Source organism: Silene latifolia, chromosome 1, assembly GCF_048544455.1.
Source record: "Silene latifolia isolate original U9 population chromosome 1, ASM4854445v1, whole genome shotgun sequence".
NCBI classification, from domain to species: Eukaryota; Viridiplantae; Streptophyta; class Magnoliopsida; order Caryophyllales; family Caryophyllaceae; genus Silene; species Silene latifolia.
Window position 1 is genome coordinate 155,085,442 of NC_133526.1, and position 18,533 is coordinate 155,103,974.

The 18,533-nt window shown below is 39.7% G+C and overlaps 1 protein-coding gene and 1 long non-coding RNA gene across 3 annotated transcripts; one reads left to right on the top strand and one right to left on the bottom strand.

Moving 5' to 3' along the window:
* Positions 1-4,243: 4,243 nt before the first annotated feature.
* Positions 4,244-11,422, top strand: LOC141610774 (uncharacterized). 2 transcript variants are annotated; one of them, XR_012528401.1, is made up of 4 exons: positions 4,244-4,450; positions 4,624-4,681; positions 5,219-5,274; positions 9,669-11,422. It is a non-coding gene; the product is annotated as an uncharacterized LOC141610774 (long non-coding RNA). The 2 variants fall into 2 exon arrangements; XR_012528400.1 differs by having other exon boundaries at positions 4,624-5,274.
* Positions 11,423-12,581: 1,159 nt separating this feature from the next.
* LOC141658725 (uncharacterized) lies at positions 12,582-13,901 on the bottom strand. Its single transcript, XM_074465587.1, has one exon. The coding sequence runs from the start codon at positions 13,899-13,901 to the stop codon at positions 12,582-12,584; it is 1,320 nt and encodes a 439-aa protein (XP_074321688.1).
* Between the last annotated feature and the right edge of the window lie 4,632 nt (positions 13,902-18,533).

An 18,533-nucleotide genomic window follows, 5' to 3' on the forward strand; every position in this document is an offset into this window, starting at 1 on the left:
TAGGGATATCCGTCATGTTGAAGTTGGTTGGCAACTTGGAACTTACGGCCTCATACTTGCGATTATTCTCCCTATAAATGTCATCCCCTTTAAGATACATCAATTGCTCCTCTAAGTATTGGAGTCGTTTCTCAGCTGCAGTCATACCCATGGGAGGGTTTTCGTCCCCGAAGTCATTCACGAAGTCATCAAAGATTTCACTTTCCCGAGGAGGCAACCTTGTTTCTACGGTATAGATTCGTCCCTCGATGGTGTCAAGACGATCATACACTTGGTCTTGAGTAACTTGGAGACGAGCTAGCGCGGTTAGGATTTGATCATTACTATCCTGGAGTTGATTGATGTTCACGTCGCTTGTTTCAGGCATCTTGGAAACTGGATAAGAGATCGGCGATGAATCAAAACACGATCGACCATTCTAACACACTTACTTGAAAAGAAATGTTTTGACTCGTGAAGTGGGAGTGTGCCACTTGTGTCAGTGAGCTTTTGAGGAAATGACAAAAAATGTTGGTCCTAGTCAAATTTAGTGTAGTTGTAGGAGTGGACTCGAAGTGAAGTTTTGAAATGGGTTTTGAAGCCCGAATTTTGACTCGATAAAAGGACAGAGTTTTGACTCGATTTTGCGCTAATCATTGGCCTTTTTCGAAATTTACATTTTAAAAGGGATTTTGATTTTACAAAAATCGTCATGGTTTCGTTTAGAAATGGTGATCACGTAAGGTACAAACATTTATACAAGCATTATAACGGGATGTTGAGTGCATTTAAAAGGTTTTGGTTTAAAGGGTGGGTTACCATACCGAACAATCAAACCCGAAGTCTGTGGAGAGGCTCGTACCAAACAAGAGTAAGGCCGATTCCTAGTCCATTTCCTCAAGTAGTGAAAGTCCTTGATACAAACAAGAGTAAGTACCATGGTATGGATGCCGTCAATCGCTATTCATCCTTAGGCCAAAATAAGAATTAGGACCATTTAGACAGGACGATTGGTCGGATGGGTTGGGTTGGGCCTAGGAAGGCCGAATGAAATGATCTAGGAAGACCGAGTTATGAAAACCGACAATTGTCTTATACAAACTATTCCCTAACCTTGTTCAAGTTTCACCCTTGGCTACACGTAAGTGTATTATCCCCAGTGGAGTCGCCAAACTGTGGACATGGGCCACGGGGGCGCTTGGGAACAAGCGTTTGCATTTGTGGAGTCGCCACTAATTTATTGTGGAAAATTGGAAACCGTTCGAATACCTCGTGCCATGTCAAGACAGAAAGTAGTGACATGAACACCAAGAACTCGTTACCCTTAGCATTCTATGTCTAGAATGACTCTCGTGGGTGCCAATGAACACGGATGTTCACATAGATCTGGTGTAAGGTGTGAGGGTACGTATTAGGAAGCTCTTTTGATCGAATACCTAATCCCGCCCGCCTCGATAGCGGCCGCTACTAATGATTAGGGAAGTTATTTATACTCGATATGTTGTCGGTTTATATGCTTACAATGCAACATCCATTAGATTAATCCTAGCATGTGAGAATTAACTAAGTCGGTGAACATGTAATTAGCACACAAATTGGGGTCGAAGTGAATGTTAGATTAATTACATGTGAATGCCAAGTAAATAAATCATAAATAATAAATACGAATACGAAATAAAGAAATAAATTACAATTGATAAACTTGAATTTACGTCATAAACATGCCCAAAAGAGTTTTAGAAATAAAATAAAAGAATAAATGAAAATTGGAAAATTGGAAAAAATAAGGAAATTGGAAATTGATTTAAATTAGAAAAATTGGAAAATAAGGAAATTTGAAGAAAAGGAAAATTTGGAAAATAAGGAAAATATGAAGAAAAGGAAAATTTGGGGAAATAAGGAAAATATGGAAATTTTGAAAATAAGGAAATTATGGAAATTATGGAAAATAAGGAAATTCTGGAAATTCTGGTGATAATGAGAATAATGGTTATTTAAAATCCTAATTAGAAACCCTACGTCAAAACGAGAAGAGTTCAGAGGCAGAAACCACCTCAGAACAGGCGCAGCACTTCCTGCGTCTGTTCTTGAGTTGGGTTCTGATTGTGAAAGTCAGACTCGCGGTTTTTTTAATGTTCGTTGGTTAATTTACATTGATTTATTGATTGGTAACTCGAGTAGAAGTGATTAATTGATTTACATGCATCTGGGATCGTCATGAAGTGAAAGAAAACAATTTAAAATGAATTATTATAAGTTAGATATTATTTACGATGTTGGAATTGATTTATTTACAAACTTGAAGTTAATGGTGGAAACAAAAGATTACGAATTGATGAAGAAAACAGATTTAAAACATGTATCAAAGACGAAATCAAGGGACTTGATATGAACGAATCGAGTCTCTAAAATCCGAGTTTGAATTTGTGACGAAAACCCACAAATATTAATTATAAGGGATTTAAGTCGAAAATTATTGAAAAGGATTCATAAAAACTAATTTGAAAATTATTAGGTGAAATAAGGGAAAGAACGAAGAAAGAAAAATAAAAGACGAAAGGAACAAAAACCCGAGAAAGAAGAAGAAGTGCATCAACTGAAAGCAGCCCCTAGAAGAGGCGTATCATCCTTTCCAGAAGGCGCATCAGTTGATGCGATTCTTCCCCACGTCAGATCTGTGTTACTTCCGTTAAAAGGGTTTTAAAAAAGTGATTTTAAAAGACGGTTTCGGGCATGCTTATGACATAAATTCTTACATTAATTATAATACAGAAAATAAATACATTAAATAAAATTGGGATTTTACACCCTCAGGCTTACATGTTAGCGTCGCGAGATTTAACTAAATCGGTTTTTTAGTGGTAACTCGACTCGATCTATAATGCAAATATGAAAGTGCCCTTGAAAAAGGATTTAAAATAAATTGAATTATTGATTATGGTGTAGTGGAGTTGGTCAAATTGGTCGGTCATGCAATACGAGGCTGGTACTCGAAAGGATCCGAGCTTACGTGGTCGAAAGTTCAAGCACGTAGACGCCAAAAAGTAAGAACGTGGTCTAGAATGCAAAGGGAGAAGAGAAGGGAGGACACTCGCGTGAGAAATATGTGAGACCGAAGGTCTCTATTTATACTAATCACACGACGGAATTAGGGTTTAGGAAAGGAGAGAAAGATCCGGAAACAACCGACTTATGTTAAACACGGAAACTTGGACAAAAAGAAAACCTGGGGACGAGGCGCAACAGGTGCTGCGTCCCTTGGAAGAGGCGCAGCACTTGCTGCGTCCTTTCCTTAGCGGGTTCCTCCTGCGTAAGAAAGCGCGTTTGAAAGTCTGTCGTATTTTAGGCATAACTTTCTCTACAAGACTCGGAATAAGGTGATTTTAGTGGCGTTGGAAAGCTAAGAAAGAGATCTAGAACATTCTGTGAAATAGGCCTGACCCAAAAAAGTCAATATCACCTCGTAAAATGGGCCTAAAAGTCGGGTTATCATTTTAATTAAATGAAATGCACATTTTGTAATGTAAACTTTTAGTTTAGCCCAAAGAAGCGACATGGGACTCAAAATGAGATATAATCTCAACATTTTATGACATCCTAACCTTAGGTAGACAAGCCAATTGCTTTGACTCGGGATTTGATGGTTTTAGGAAATGAAGACGGTTTTTGACCCGGACTCCAAATGTACTCTAATTACTGCCAAAACGACCGTAATGACACCTAGATGACGACCATGAGGTAGATACAAGTATTTGAGTTACCTTTTATTAACCGATTTACGAAACGTCATAAAATCGCGACATATGCTAAACATGCGGCCCAATCATCACTGGGTGTTTGGCGGGAGGTGTAGAAACGAGGTGTCTACAGTTAGCTTTGCCACCAGCTTTGGATCGAGTACACAATGTATTTCATGTGTCTCCACTCCTGAGGTACGTGAGTCACCTTTCTCATATGCTAGAGGTTGAGAACATTGGATGAATCATTGTCTTATCTTGAAGTACCAAAGGAGATTGTAGATCGCAAGGTTTGCAAGACTAGAACTAGGGAGACTGTGTTTCTAAAGGTGTTGTGGTCCAATCACAACGTCGAGGAAGCTACTTGGGAGGCGGAATCTATCTATCTATATATAAGTATAATAATTAACCACTAAGCATAAAATTGGACACGTGTCAAGCTCACAATGCTCTTTTTCCCGCCTATGCATTGTTCTGTAAATAACTAAACCAAACCCTAAAGAGTACATTCTAACTTTATGCCGTCATTTCCTTAAAAAATACTTCCTTCTAAAATAAAAATCACCCCAACTACTTCCTCCTCTATCTCTGCTAAATATTACTTTTGGAAAAATAAAAAAACAAAACAAAAATCCATAAGTTCCACAGGCTAAATCATTGGAATAACATGCTATTGTCGTTCTTTGCCACTCAGTTCATTCCTTTACTAATTAGATTGATTTGTGTTTCACGAGGTTTGACCCTTTATTTCCGTCTTCTCTGTATTAAACATTCATATTGTGAATGATTTGTTTTTATTTTATGCTTATCAAAGACCAAATACCAATTATTGTTTAATTTGTAGTATTTGTAAGAGGCTGAATTTGTCTATCAAATATTAGTGACAACTTAAATTTTGTGTTTGCAGTTGATGTTTTTACATTATCATGTGTAAAGACTTAATTGTGTCACTCTCACAGTATGAGGTTAGCCTTTTTAGTTATTCAATTAAGAAGTCTTGATTTTACATTTCATCTTTTAATTTGTCTTTTTAAGAGCCATTAATCACCCTGATAGATTCCTAACACTACTTGGAAGAACATGTCTTTGATTAATTAGTCTATTTTATAGTGTATATATAATATACTAAACTAATTATTGTTTTTGATCTACTAGAGTTAAGCAAGTTTATGTTTAACCTTCTTTGTTTTAACTTTTTGTTAATTTATTTGGATGACGCACTAATGATCATTGCAATAATATGCGTGATTTACCAAAAAGTTGTTTCTCAGTCCAAATTTCGGCTTGGTAAATTTTGATTGACTTAGCTCAAACTTGCATTATCTTTATAATGTACTACTTAATTGGTTATTGACATTGAGTAGGTGCGCACAGGTAGCAAAACATAGCCACTTTTCATTGACTTGATTTCAAAATCCAAGTCAGTGAACTATTACAGTTGGTTATGATTCATCAGATAATCTGAGTTGTACTGTTTTCTTGTGTACAATTTTTATTTTAAGCGAGGTGGACGTGGATTCTAAAAAATTATGAATGTGATGATTGGCGCCTTCCCGTGGTAATTCTCAAGATTTCTCTTTGAACTATTGCAGTTGTTTCGTTATATTCAACTTGCCTGTAAAATGTAGTATAAGTAAGAATTCTAAATTGCATCATGATTATTTGGCACTATTGACAATATAGGAATGTGATGATTGGCAATTAACTAAAAAATTGAGTTTTTTTTTTGGAGTATTGTAATTTTAGGCTTATTTAACATGTACAATGTCTACATGTTCCTCTAAACATAGCTTGAAAAAGGAGGAAAAAAATTCTGTTTTATTGAAAAAGGAGGATAAAGCCATGGGGTCTAAGGATTGGTTTACCTTCTTTCCCAATACGGGGTTAAAGCATTATCCGATTCAGATTTCTGATCATGCTCCGATTGAATTGGATTTTAATCTTGTTAATAACGGGTTCAGGAAGCCATACAAATTAGACTCGTGGGCTCTTGAGCATGAAGATTGTGTCAAGGTAGTAAATGAGGCGTGGTTGGTAAGGTTTAAGGGTTCTCCGGCTTTTCAGTTTAGTCGGAAGTTAGCTTTGGTTAGACAAAGGGTGAAAGTGTGGACCTTGGATAAGAGGAAGGATTGGGGACAGAAGTGGGAGGATTTTGATGCCCGACTTGAGAAAGGGATGGAATTAGCTATACAAGAGGGGAAGGATGAGGAACACACGAAAGTGGATGAGGAAGTGCGTGCTTTTGCTCGAGCTGCAGACCTGTTTTGGAAACAAAGGGCAAAAGTTCGATGGGCTATTGATGGGGATACTTGTACAAAGTACTTCTTTAACTGGGTTAAGGGAAGGGCTGGCAGGAATTATATTCATGGTATCAAAGGAGAAGGGGGTAGATGGACGTATGATCCTATGGAGGTTGGCGGAGCTTTCCAACAATATTTTATGGGGTTATATGAGGCGAATGGGTTGACGGAAGGGTCTGAGAACAGTGGGATGGAGGAGGAGCCCTTTCGCGGTATTTTAAAGCGGCTACCAGATGATGAAGTGGATCGGTTAGCAAAGCCATTCACGGCCAAGGAAGTGCGAGCTGCTGTCTTTCAAATGGGAGCCCTGAAATCACCAGGTCCGGATGGTATTCCGGCTATCTTCTTTCAGAAGTTTTGGGGACGTATTAACAAGGATTTTACAAAGGCTGCTCTCTCTGTGCTTAACTCGGGACGTGTTCTGCGGGAAATTAATCGTACCTTTATTGCATTGATTCCAAAGACTGACAATCCTGAGGTTGTTCAAGATTATCGACCTATTAGTCTGTGTAACGTCTTCATGCGAGTTATTTCTAAGTGTATTGCTAATAGGTTGGCTCGGGTCATGAGCTCGTTGATTGATGAGTTTCAAAACGCTTTCGTTCCGGGACGACTTATTAGTGATAATATTCTTTTGGCTCATGAGGCTATTCACGAGATAAATGGGCATAAAAGTGGAAAGTATGGGCGTTTTGCTTTTAAGGCAGATATGAGTAAAGCGTATGATACGATCCATTGGAGTTTCCTTGCTAAAGTTATGGACAAATTTGGGTTTCCAGAGAGGCTGATTAATTTGATCATGAATTGTGTTTCAACGGTATCGTATGAGATTTTGCTGAATGGATCGCCTCTGAATGCTTTCTTACCAAGATGTGGTCTTCGGCAGGGGGATCCGTTGTCCCCTTACTTATTTGTTCTTTGTATGGAAGTATTGTCGGGAATGGTTACTCGGGCCCAGGATTGTGGGCTTTTGAGGGGTATCCCTTTATGCAAACAAGTCTCTCCACTGACTCACCTTTTCTTCGCGGATGATGCTGTTTTCTTTCTCCAGGATACGGGGGATTCTGCTATGCAACTGAGAAGGATTTTAGATATTTATTGTGGAGCCTCGGGACAAAAGATAAATGATGCCAAATCTGGAATTCTTTTTAGTCCAAGTATGAGACTGATGCAAGCTACGAGGTGCCTTAAGACTTTCCGTATTAAAGATAACAAAGGGATCGGGAAATATCTGGGGGTTCCGACGGAATTTCAGGGATCAAAGCGGGACCTTTTTAGGACTTTAATAGATGGTGTTATGAAGAGGATCTCCTCGTGGAATGGAATCTTTCTGTCATCAGCTGGTAGACTTACCCTTATTTCATCGGTTCTATCAAATCTTTCAAATTTCTTTCTATCGGTCTTCAAGATTCCGGTAAGTGTGACGAATAAGATTAATTCACTGTTGTCACATTTTGGGTGGGCGGGATGTAAGTCGGGTAAGGGTACTCACTGGTGTAGTAGGAATTTCATGAGTCTTCCTAAAAGTGCTGGAGGGCTTGGGATGCGGAATATTGAATGTTTGAATCAAGCCTTGCTGGCCAAACACGCTTGGAGAATTGTGTCGGGTCAGGACTCTTTGTTTTGTAATGTGTTTCGAGCTCGACTATTTGGAAAGAAAGGAATGAACCCAGAGTTGGACTATAAGAGATCGGGAAATGTGTCATGGGGTATGAGAAGTATTCGTCTTGGCATGGAGCTGATCAAACGTAATGTGGCGTGGAAACCAGGGATAAATTCAAGTCTAAATGTGTGGTCAACTTGCTGGGTAAATGGTGACAAACCAGAACCGAGTGTTGAGGCTTTACAGTTCGAAAATGTGGGTCTTAAAGATTTGAGAATTGCTGACCTTTATAGTGCAAGTGGAGGGTGGAATGAGGAACGAATTAGGTATATCTTTGATGAAGGGGTCGTGGATCATATTCTAGCAATCCTAGTCTATGCCTCTCAGACTCAAGACCGTATTTTTTGGAAGCATACGACTAATGGCGAATACTCGGTGAAAAGTGGCTATGGGGTTGCGTTTGATCATTTCATGTTGAAGCATGCAAGCGTGAAGGATAAGACACGGATGAGTGATAAGAGCATAATCTTTTGTAGGAAGATTTTGTGGAAGCTTCATGTTCCGCAGAAGTGGAAAGTTTTTCTCTGGCGGCTGATTTCGGATGCCCTCCCCATGGGTTCAGGTCTGGAGAAACGGGGTATCCATGCTGATTCGTTCTGTAAGGTATGTATGGACGGACGAGAGTTTTTGGAAACACGAGCGCACCTCTTTCGAGATTGTAGTGTTGCAAAACGTGTTTGGGCATGCTTGGACTTGGGTATTAGGGTGAATTGTGATCCCTCGATGGATGTGGCGTCTTGGGTTATCAATTGGATATCCTATCTTTGTAAACTAGAAGGAGCGGGAGTTAAGTTGATTAAATTTGTGGGTATTTTGTGGTGCTTGTGGGTGGTCCGCAATAGGGTGGTTTTTAGGGGAGAGGCTTTTCATCCACAGATGTTTTATGGCATTTGGACAACCATGGTGGGTACAGTTGTGAAAGCTAGGGAGGAGGGTGAGAAGTCACGGGTTGAGAGGAAGGAGGGAGGAGGGGCTATACGGTGTGAGGTAAATGATTTGCGGGATGGTTACCCGTTTTTTGTGGTTGGGGCGGCTACTTCATGTATGCCTGTCAAGGTAAGGGTTGATGCAGGGTGGAAGTCAATTAAGGAAGCTGCTTTTGGGTGGGTGGCGTACGCGGCTGATGGCTCAATAATCTGTAGCAGAGGTAACAAGGTCAAGGCTCAGGCGGCGATGCAAGCTGAAGCGATTGGCTTAAGGGACGTGCTGCTTTGGGCGTCGGCTCAAGGGATTCGACATCTTGATGTAGCCACGGATTGTCTGAAGTTGGTACTTCAGATATCTGGGGGCGAGACGGTCCATCATCTTACGCAAGGGTTACTGGATGATATGAGTGTCTTTTTTCCGTCTTTTCATTGTTTGAGCTTTTCGTTTGTACCCAGGTGTTTCAATAAGATCGCTCATGGCCTTGCTCAAAGGGCTATGAGAGGATCATAATTGGTGTACCTTTATGTATTGTTGCCAAAAAAAAAAAAAAAAAAAAAAAAAAAAAAAAAACTTACCTCTCTTATCATCTTTATATAGGAATGACCGGATACTCCGTTTAAAAAAAATTAGCATTTGATTTACCAAGGCCATTTTCTCGAATAATAACATATTGCTAAATATGTTGAAGTTATACCGTTAATGGTAAATTGATCAAAGTAACTAAAATTAGCGTCGAATGCTCACTACATGTCCTAAGCACGTTTGTTTCTATAGTATAATTTTACAAACTTATTTCTATCTACTGAATTCCACATTTTAATTTTTACTTACAAGTAACATAAAGCAACCATGAATTGGAGATTTAAACACCCGTTATCGTTTGTCTTTAATGATTCTTAATGCTTAAAGTACGATGATACAAGTCATAGTTTCATTACATAGATAAAATTATGATTGTATGAGTGATGATGTACAAGTCAAAAGTGTTGACGTTTCCGTATTTCATTCTTTGGTAATTGCAAGTTATGAACTTGCTTAATACAGATTGTATAATTGTTGCAGGTGAATGATCAAATTGCTTATCAAGTTCATTTTTAAAAAAATGACAACAATTGACTGAGACACCCCAAATTGTAAATGGACAACAAATGACCGGGACAGAGGGAGTAGAGCATTTTACTCTTACGTATTTAAGCCTTATCTTTATATGCTATTTACGCATGCCCGTGCAACTTTGCACGGGTTCTAAACTAGTAAGCTATGAAGAAGCGCTATCCGTCTCTTTTTGATCAGGTATGTGTGGTTACGGGGACGTAACCATGTTTCTTTACGGGGGGTAGGAGATGATCATATAAGCTTTTGGGTGCGATTTTTGGTCAGTTTTGGTCAACTTTAGTGTATGTTTTGGGTTGTCAAGTTGTGTTTTATGTTTTGTCTTAAGTTGTAGTTGGGTCGTTGCGCTATAGTTGAGTATAGTGAGTTTTGTTTTTCAGTATGGGCTTGAACTTCGGGGACGAAGTTAAATTTCAAAGAGGGAAGACTGTAATACCTCATATATTTGAGCTGTTGTGTATTCTATCGAGTAGGACTTACTCTACAATTGACGGATTCTGGAATGTACTCGATCGAGTAGGTGCAACTCGATCGAGTAGGCGGTACTCGATCGAGTATGTTAGTTACTCGATCGAGTAAGTCGGGTTTTACGGACTTTTCCGCCGGGTTTGATAGTCAAACATGGAGAGGTTTTTGAAGTTTCTATCGACAGGTTTGTCACTTTTACTTTTACTTTTCTAAACTTTTCACAAGAAAACAAAATGACGTTCAATTCTCTCCTCATTTTGCTATCAAATCAAGGCTAGGCTTGTCAGATTTCTGAGATCGTTATACCTTCGTAATCGTCATCGTTTAGGTCAGATTTCTATGTTGTTTGTATGTCAGTTTGTTAGTTTTGATTAAACCCTAATTGGGTGATTTGGGGGTTTTTGGGAGTAATTGTTTTAGTAGATTATAATTATATGATTATTGTTATAGGAGGTGATTTTGTAGAGGAAGCTTTTTGATCTGTTGTGTTTGTTGTTGGTGATTCCGTCTTAGGTAGGGTTTCCTTACTCAGTTGACTGTGTAGTTAAGTATAAGATGGTGTGATTGGTTTACTGGCATGATTATTGTTATTGTTACTTTGGAGTTTGTATGTTTATATTGGTATTGTGGTTTTGGTTGTAATTGTGTGTGGTTCGTGAGGTGCGCCCTCGGTTGAGTGGCGTTATTTTCGAGAATGGCTTCATGCCCTTGATTTACCCCTTGTGGTTCCTGTCACAAGGGGGATGTGAACATTAATGGACACTGGTTATTCGTTCTACGGCTTTGAGCGGGGCTTAGGTAGTACGGCTGCAGTCCCCACTGGCGGTGTGGAATATTTGTTGCGATGGGTATTCTGGAAGGGCTACACACTTTAGTGTGTAGTCAGGTGATTGGTGATGAACTGGAGTTGGAGGAATGTGTTTATGTATTTGGTTGTTGTTTTCTTATCTTGGTTATACAGTAACTGACTCCATTGAAATGTTTTGAAAACTGTGGTGATTCATTCGGGGATGGTGAGCAGTTGATTAGCAGGTATTTCTATGGAGTATGTACGGGATCTAGCTGTGGATGGAGTCATCACTAGTTTGGGTCTTTTTGTCTTCCGCTGATAGTTATGATAGTTTAATTTCAGTTTTGGGTTTCAGTTTGAGACGGTTGTAATTTACATTTCTTGTTTTGGTTTAAGTTGTATGCACATTTAAACTTTTAAACTCAAAGTATGTTTCTTTATGGTCTCCTTTGATTACTATAACTCGGGTAACCGAGATTAGTAGCATCTCCATGTACTAGGGTGGTCTTAGTAAGGCACCTTGGTGTATGGGGGTGTTACAAAGCCTCTTTGCAAACATCATCAGATATAACTCACTACGAGACTTGACAACTACTCATCGTGAATCTACATCTTCATCCTAGCCTAAATCGAGTACTATGACTGACTCGACAAAGGCGGCTTCATTTGGACTTTTGCTAAGACCCGTAAGGAACCGACATGATACATCGTGGATGGGTTGAATCCTTTTTCTGAAGGAACGCCTACATATTCGCGTGAAGCGAAATCAAGCTCGACGTAGTTCGGAAGAAGGTGAATAAAATACTCATTTTCAGTTGTGTGTACACACCCGAAGGTTCGACCTAAAACGTCATACTGTATCCCATTCTATCCTGTAAGCTACCTTCAGATCCCGTGTCTAGGGTTGGTGCAGGAGGCTGTGATTTTCTAGAATGTGGAGCTTGGCAACAAAAGTCTTGAATATTAGACCATCATTCTGAAAGTTCGTTTTCTGGTGCTTAGGCCAATGGGTTATGGCTTATATCGTGGTTGGAAATGGGGTCTCGGAATTGACGAAACCCGAGTGCAAATGGGTTGGAAAACATCGTGGATTCAAACTTCCATGTCTGGGCCCTAAGGATTGGTGTAATAACATAAGCTGAATAATCCTCAAAATCTCTGACTATTTCCCCGTAAGTGTCTCGCGAAGGACTTAGAGGTGGAAAGGTTGCTACATATAGTTATTTTAAATCACTATTTAAATTAACTAAAACCGTCGCCGCAACCTTGCTTTATATTCATATGATGTATCTGTTTCACGAACATCATCATTTGAGCATACATGTGTCTTATCATCATCAGATGGTTGGCATGACTTCTATAAATGCCACTATCGACAGGTGTTCGTAACACCCCCAATTATTTAAGAGCCTTTACTAGGGATTCCCAGATAAATGAAAGTGTTACCATCTCAGTTGCCTGAGGTAGTGATTACAAAGGTAAACGAAACCACAGTACTTTAATTAAATATAACGTTAAATTTTTTGGTGGAATGTAAAATTCTCATTAATAATTAAGATTTGAGGTACAAGACACCAACTTCAACATACAAGGTACAACCAGATTTAGTAAGCTAATACTGAATTAACCCATGCTAAATCTCTACTTCGGAAACTCTCAACTTTTAACACATTCAACCTACCCTTGACTCTTTCCTTGACTCTGTTCACAATACAATCAGGATGTTGTACGAGTTGCTCTACTCTACACTTGTTACGTGTTTCCCAGATCAGGTAGATTAGGCTAGACAAGACAGCCATGATGATCTTCTTCTTCAACAATGAGTTGCAATGCCATTTCAGACTCCAGGTGATGATGTCTCCATGCCAATCAACACACAGCCACTGCCTGAGCTGTCTTACACACCTAGCACTGAAACTACAATAAAAAAACAGATGCTTATGTCTTTCAGGTGCCCAGCCACAAAGATAGCATAAGCCATCATTTATGACACCAAACCTCAACAACCTATCTTTAGTCTGCAGCCTTTGCTGTATAAAAAGCCAACAGATAAAATTGTCCTTAGGTAAACTGAGCCTGTTCCAAACCAGAGGAAGCCACATTTTCTTGCCCTGAGCATTGATGAGCCAATTATAAACCATATCAGCACAATACGGTTTAACCAGCCAGTGATTGCTCAGAAAACCATTGTGCAACTTATCCTTAACCTTGCATAACTGTCTCCATGTCCAGCTAGTAGAAATAGAAGGAGTATAGGACCACCAGTCTGCTTGCTTTATATATACGTGGTGAACCCACTTCACCCAGAGACAATCCTTCTTACTAGCTACCCACCAAATGTACTTTCCAAGCATTGCTATATTCCTCATATGACAATTATCAATGCCCAATCCTCCATAGATTTTAGGTAAGCAGCAGGTATCCCATGAGACTGCAGGGACTTTATGATGCTCCTCACTGCCAGACCAAAGGTAAGCTCTGCAAATACACTCCACCTTCTGAATGACTCCTTTTGGCAGTAGGAAAATTCTAGCCCAATAGCTATGCAGCTGAGATAAAACAGTTCTAACAAGAACCAGTCTCCCAGCATAACTTAGATGCTTTGCCCCCCAGCTCCTTATCCTCTCCACCATCTTCTCAACAAGCTTATTGCATTCCAGATTAGACAGTCTCTTGTATGAAATAGAGATACCTAGGTATCTGAAAGGGAATTTTCCCTTCTGAAACCCAGATAAAAGGAGAATTTCTTCACCTACAAGGTTAGGAACTCCATTCATAAAAATATCAGATTTATCCTTGTTCATACAAAGACCAGAAGCATCAGAAAAACTCATAAAAGCCCTCATAATAATCTTAACAGAATCCTTATCTCCTCTGCAGAAGATAAGAAGGTCGTCAGCAAAAGCCAGATGACACAATCTCATTGCCTTGCACAAAGGATGGAACCTAAACTGGGGTTTTAGAGTCACAAGATCAAGTATCCTAGTAAAATATTAAAGGCATAGAGTAAAAAGAAGAGGAGACATGGGATCTCCTTGTTTAAGGCCTCTCCTACCCTTGAAAAATCCAAATTGAGATCCATTGAGAGAGATAGTGTATGTAGGTGTAGTCACACACTGCATAATCCATTTAATCATCATGGGAGGAAATTTAAAGGCATATAACATATCCTCCACAAAGGTCCACTCAATTGAATCATATGCATTTCTTAAATCAATTTTCATCACCACCCTAGAGGAGCATGCTTTCCTATTATAAAGCCTAACAAGATCTTGACAGATCAAGATGTTGTCCACAATGTCCCTACCATGAATGAATGCACTCTGATTAAGACTGATAGTGTTTACTAACACCCCAGCCAACCTGCCACAAATGACAATATAACGTTAAATTGCCTTATTACATTGTTCCAAATTAAATAACTGTAAAGTCATTAAAATACAACTTCAACAAAAACTAAATAAGATGAATAATAAATAATGAATGTCCGTTCTAGGTGATCTAGACTGCTATGTAACCCTCAATGCCTCACGCCCTTCTGCTCCCATCTAAGCCAATGATATTACCTGTCAATAAATGTGCTCCCCAAAAAATGCTTCATCACAGGTGTCTGGACATGGCCTACCTGCAAGCCCAGCCAATCTATGGACATACAACGGTCTTTTGAAAGCCACGCTCGGCGGCGTAAAAAATGCTTTCGACCGGATCGTTTTAGATCGGCCAGTTTCGTCTCGGTAAGGCTCTCGAAATGATTAGAGATGTTCGGAGTCGCCACCAAGCATTTGTGGGAGGCTTGGAACCCGTTCGAATCCACTTTATACCTCGGTCAAACGAAGCACAAAGCAGTGTTTGACATAGGTACTAAAGATAAAGAATCGTCCCTCTTTAGCATCCTATCTCTAGAATGACTCTCGTACGCCTTGGATAAGGTCGTCCACTATCCAAAATTTCTGAGTAAGAGGTGAAGGTACGTATTGGGAAGCCCTTTAATCAGACACCCAATCCCGCCCGTGGTAGCGGCCTCTACTGATCGATCTTGGTTGGTTGAATGCAAAAGTTGATAAAACGGTTTAAATGAATGAATGCGCATCCAATAATTTAAACCTAACATGTGAGAGCTTTCTAAGTCGGTTGATTTAATCCAAGTATCAAGTATAAGATGTCGAGTTGGAATTATGATTGATTTGCATGCAAGACGGAAATTAAACATCCATTTACAGTATTAGGTTTATGGTGCATAACGTGATCCATTTGTCTTAGTAAGGCATTTTGCAAATATGATTTTTGAATGAACAAGTAGTCATCTGATCTGTCCTATATCTGGGTTAGCCGGAGTTGTGATCGTCCTAGACTAATGCTGGAAAGGGAACAGACCCTGCACCAGGCATCCATATGAGGCGCGAACCTGTTGGCGGTGTAAGGGGGGTCTCCCCTGGTTTGAAAATAAGAAAAGAAAAGGCCTGTTTAGGCGCGGGTCAGTCAACGGTATAAGATGCATTCTGACCATTGAAAAACGTTTGTAAAACGTATTGAAAATGGGTATTTGAGCCGATTTGGTTTGAAAGGGCCGTTTAGACCGCGTTTGTTGATTTGAGGAACGAGACTCAAATAATCATCATTATTTTGATGATACTCGGCGTCGGGTTCGACTTGCCAAGCTTGGCATGAATAGTTTTGAAAATAATTATGAACTAATTGTTTTAAGTTCATTTGAATATAATTAGTCAATACTCATCATCGTACCCGGGTTAAATTCCCGCATGGTATGTAGAACCAATGATGACTTTGTGTTGGCGACTAATATGTTTGTTTTGAAAATGTAAAGGAATGAAATAAAAGGTTTTAAAATACCTTTTAAATGTTATTAACCAAATATTATCACCGAAACACGGATTAAACCGTCATAGTATTAAGAACCAAGGGTGAAAAACGTTTTATGGTTAAAACTTGTAAAAATAAATAAAAGGGTTCGAAAATATTCGAAATGGTAAAAACCGATTACAAATATGGAAATAGATTAAAGGGGAAAGACGAGAACAAACACGGTTGACTTCTGACCTGGACACCCCATTGAGACGCGAGCCTCTGTGCAAAATAAGGGGCTTCTGTCTCAGGCCAAAACTCAGTTTTGGCTCGTCTATCCTATGTTTTGGATCGTGTTATGCATAATTTAGCATGTTATAGTCATAAAACAAGTAAAGACATGATAAAAGAAGGATTTTTACACCCTCATACTTACATGTTTGGTTATGGAGAGAAACCGGCGTAAGTGTAACAACTCGTTTGGTCGGAAAAAGACTCGGTTTAACACCGTTTTGGTAAGTAAAAAGAGTGTTTTATTAAGTTTAGTGACGGTGTAGTGGTCGAAGTGGTCGGTCAAGTGATTTAATGTACGATGACGGTACCAAACAATGTGTAAGGCTTGTATTTACGATCGGTAGGTCGTAAATACGCGTCGGATTGTGACTTAGGAAGTCGGGTCGAGATTTTTAAGGGAGAAAAGAGGGGACGGATACTCGCGTAAGTTCTCAAATGGGGTCATTTAAGGGGTATTTATAGGAAAATGAGTGGTTGTGTGAGTTTTGAGCGACGTGGCCACCTGGGCTGCTCAAAGAGGCGCGAGCCACGTCGCTGGTCTTCGAGTTGTCCTGTCACTTTCACACAAATGCAATCATAATTTGTTCTATCCTAGGATTTATAGTCACATGTTTGGTACTTGACCATTCATGAATCCGGGAATTTTTAGTATAGAAGGCTTTGAATGATTTGTTTTTGGTGGTTGACTCGGTTTGACTCGTTGCTGGAGTCGGGATTTGAATTTTTGAGTCAGTTTTTGGTCTGGTGTCGGTTTTGACTCTAGTTAGTGTCATTGCGACCCCTTCGTCGTGCATTAAACACTCCAGGTACTTTTGAAAAGTTTTGAAATGTATTATTTTCAAAATCGTTTTAAGTTTTCCGACGTAAAGTTGTACACGAACTGTCGATCAAACGCCGCGATTCCATAGCATGTTATAGTCCGATAATCATCGGGTGTTTGTTGGAGTCTCAACAGATACTGGGTATCTACAGAGCCCCCACTTTGACTGAGGCTTGGACAGGGCGAAAGTCAAAGTAGAGCCCCCAGGTCAATCGAAGATTATAACCCGGAGAACCAAGCGACGTCGAGGTGGCTCGAAAGGATTCGGGCCAAGGACCTGCCGTCGGGAAGGGCGACGCCAAGGCAACTCGAGGGTACGAGCCGAGGACCTGTCGTCGGGAACAGTTTAGAGTCTGTCGACTATCCGTGCGGGTCGTTTAAAGTCCGTTAGACTACGTACAAAGGCTCGCCAGCCATAAGAAGGAGTCATACCTAAGGCATCTTCGGATATGTCCTTGCGCGTTTGCGGACAAAGGCTCGCCAGCTGTGGTGCGTACATGAAGAGGGCTCGCCAGCCATGGTGCGTATATGAGGAGGGATGGGGCGTATATGAGGAGGGCTCGCTATCCGCGATGCGTAGTAAGGCTCGCCAGCCATGGTGCGGTCAGTTAATTGACCGTGAGAATAGCCGCATCGGATGGGTTTGTTTTGAACGTAGCGGCCTCATGATGCCGCCGTGGAAGTAGTGAATTTGAATTTTCACTACTGTTGTTTTTGAAACAAGCGGGTTCCGCGAGGGAGCCCTCTGTTGACATTTGAAGGAATAGTGAATTTTGAATCTTCACTACTCGTTTTTGAATTTAAAGTGGCGGTTTTAATCGCCGTTTGTTTGAATTTTTGAAGGAAACAGCGAATTTTAAATTTCGCTATTACGTCTGAAGTGACGGTTTATGTGTCGCCGTTGACATGTGAAGGAAATAGTGAATTTGGAATCTTCACTATTACGTTTGAAGTGACGGTTTATGTTGCCGCCGTTGACATGTGTGGTGAAAATATTGGAATTTAATTTCCAACTATGATTTTGAGAATGACGGTTTTAATTGTCGTCGTTTGAAATTTGAAGAAATAGTGAATTTTAAGATTTTCACTATTATTTTGAAAATGACGGTTTTAATTGCCGTCGTTTGAAATTTGACGAAATAATGAATTTTGAGATTTTCACTATTGTTTTGAAAATTGACAGTTTTTATTGCCGTCGTTTGAAATTTGAAGAAATAGTGAATTTTGAATTTTCACTATCATTTTTGAAAATGACGGTTTTATTTGCCGTCGTTGAAATTTGAAGAAGTACTGAATTTTGAATTTTCACTATCATTTTTGGAAATGACGGTTTTAATTGTCGTCTTTGAAATTTGAAGGAAAATAGTGAATTTTGATTTTTCACTATCATTTTTGTATTTCAAAAATGACGGTCTTTAATGTCGTCATTGAAAACTTGAAGTTTGTTATGGGAAATTGGGCCAAAGCCCAAATTTTCGCAGAAAGAGCAGGGAGCACCTCATTGAGGCGCGAGCAACCTGGCGAGTCAAGGGAGCTTCCCTATTTTTCTGTAAAAGACGCGAGAATGGTTCGCATACCATTCTCATATCGTCTTCATCCTCTCGATAAAACAACAAAATCCGCCATTGTTGGACCTTTG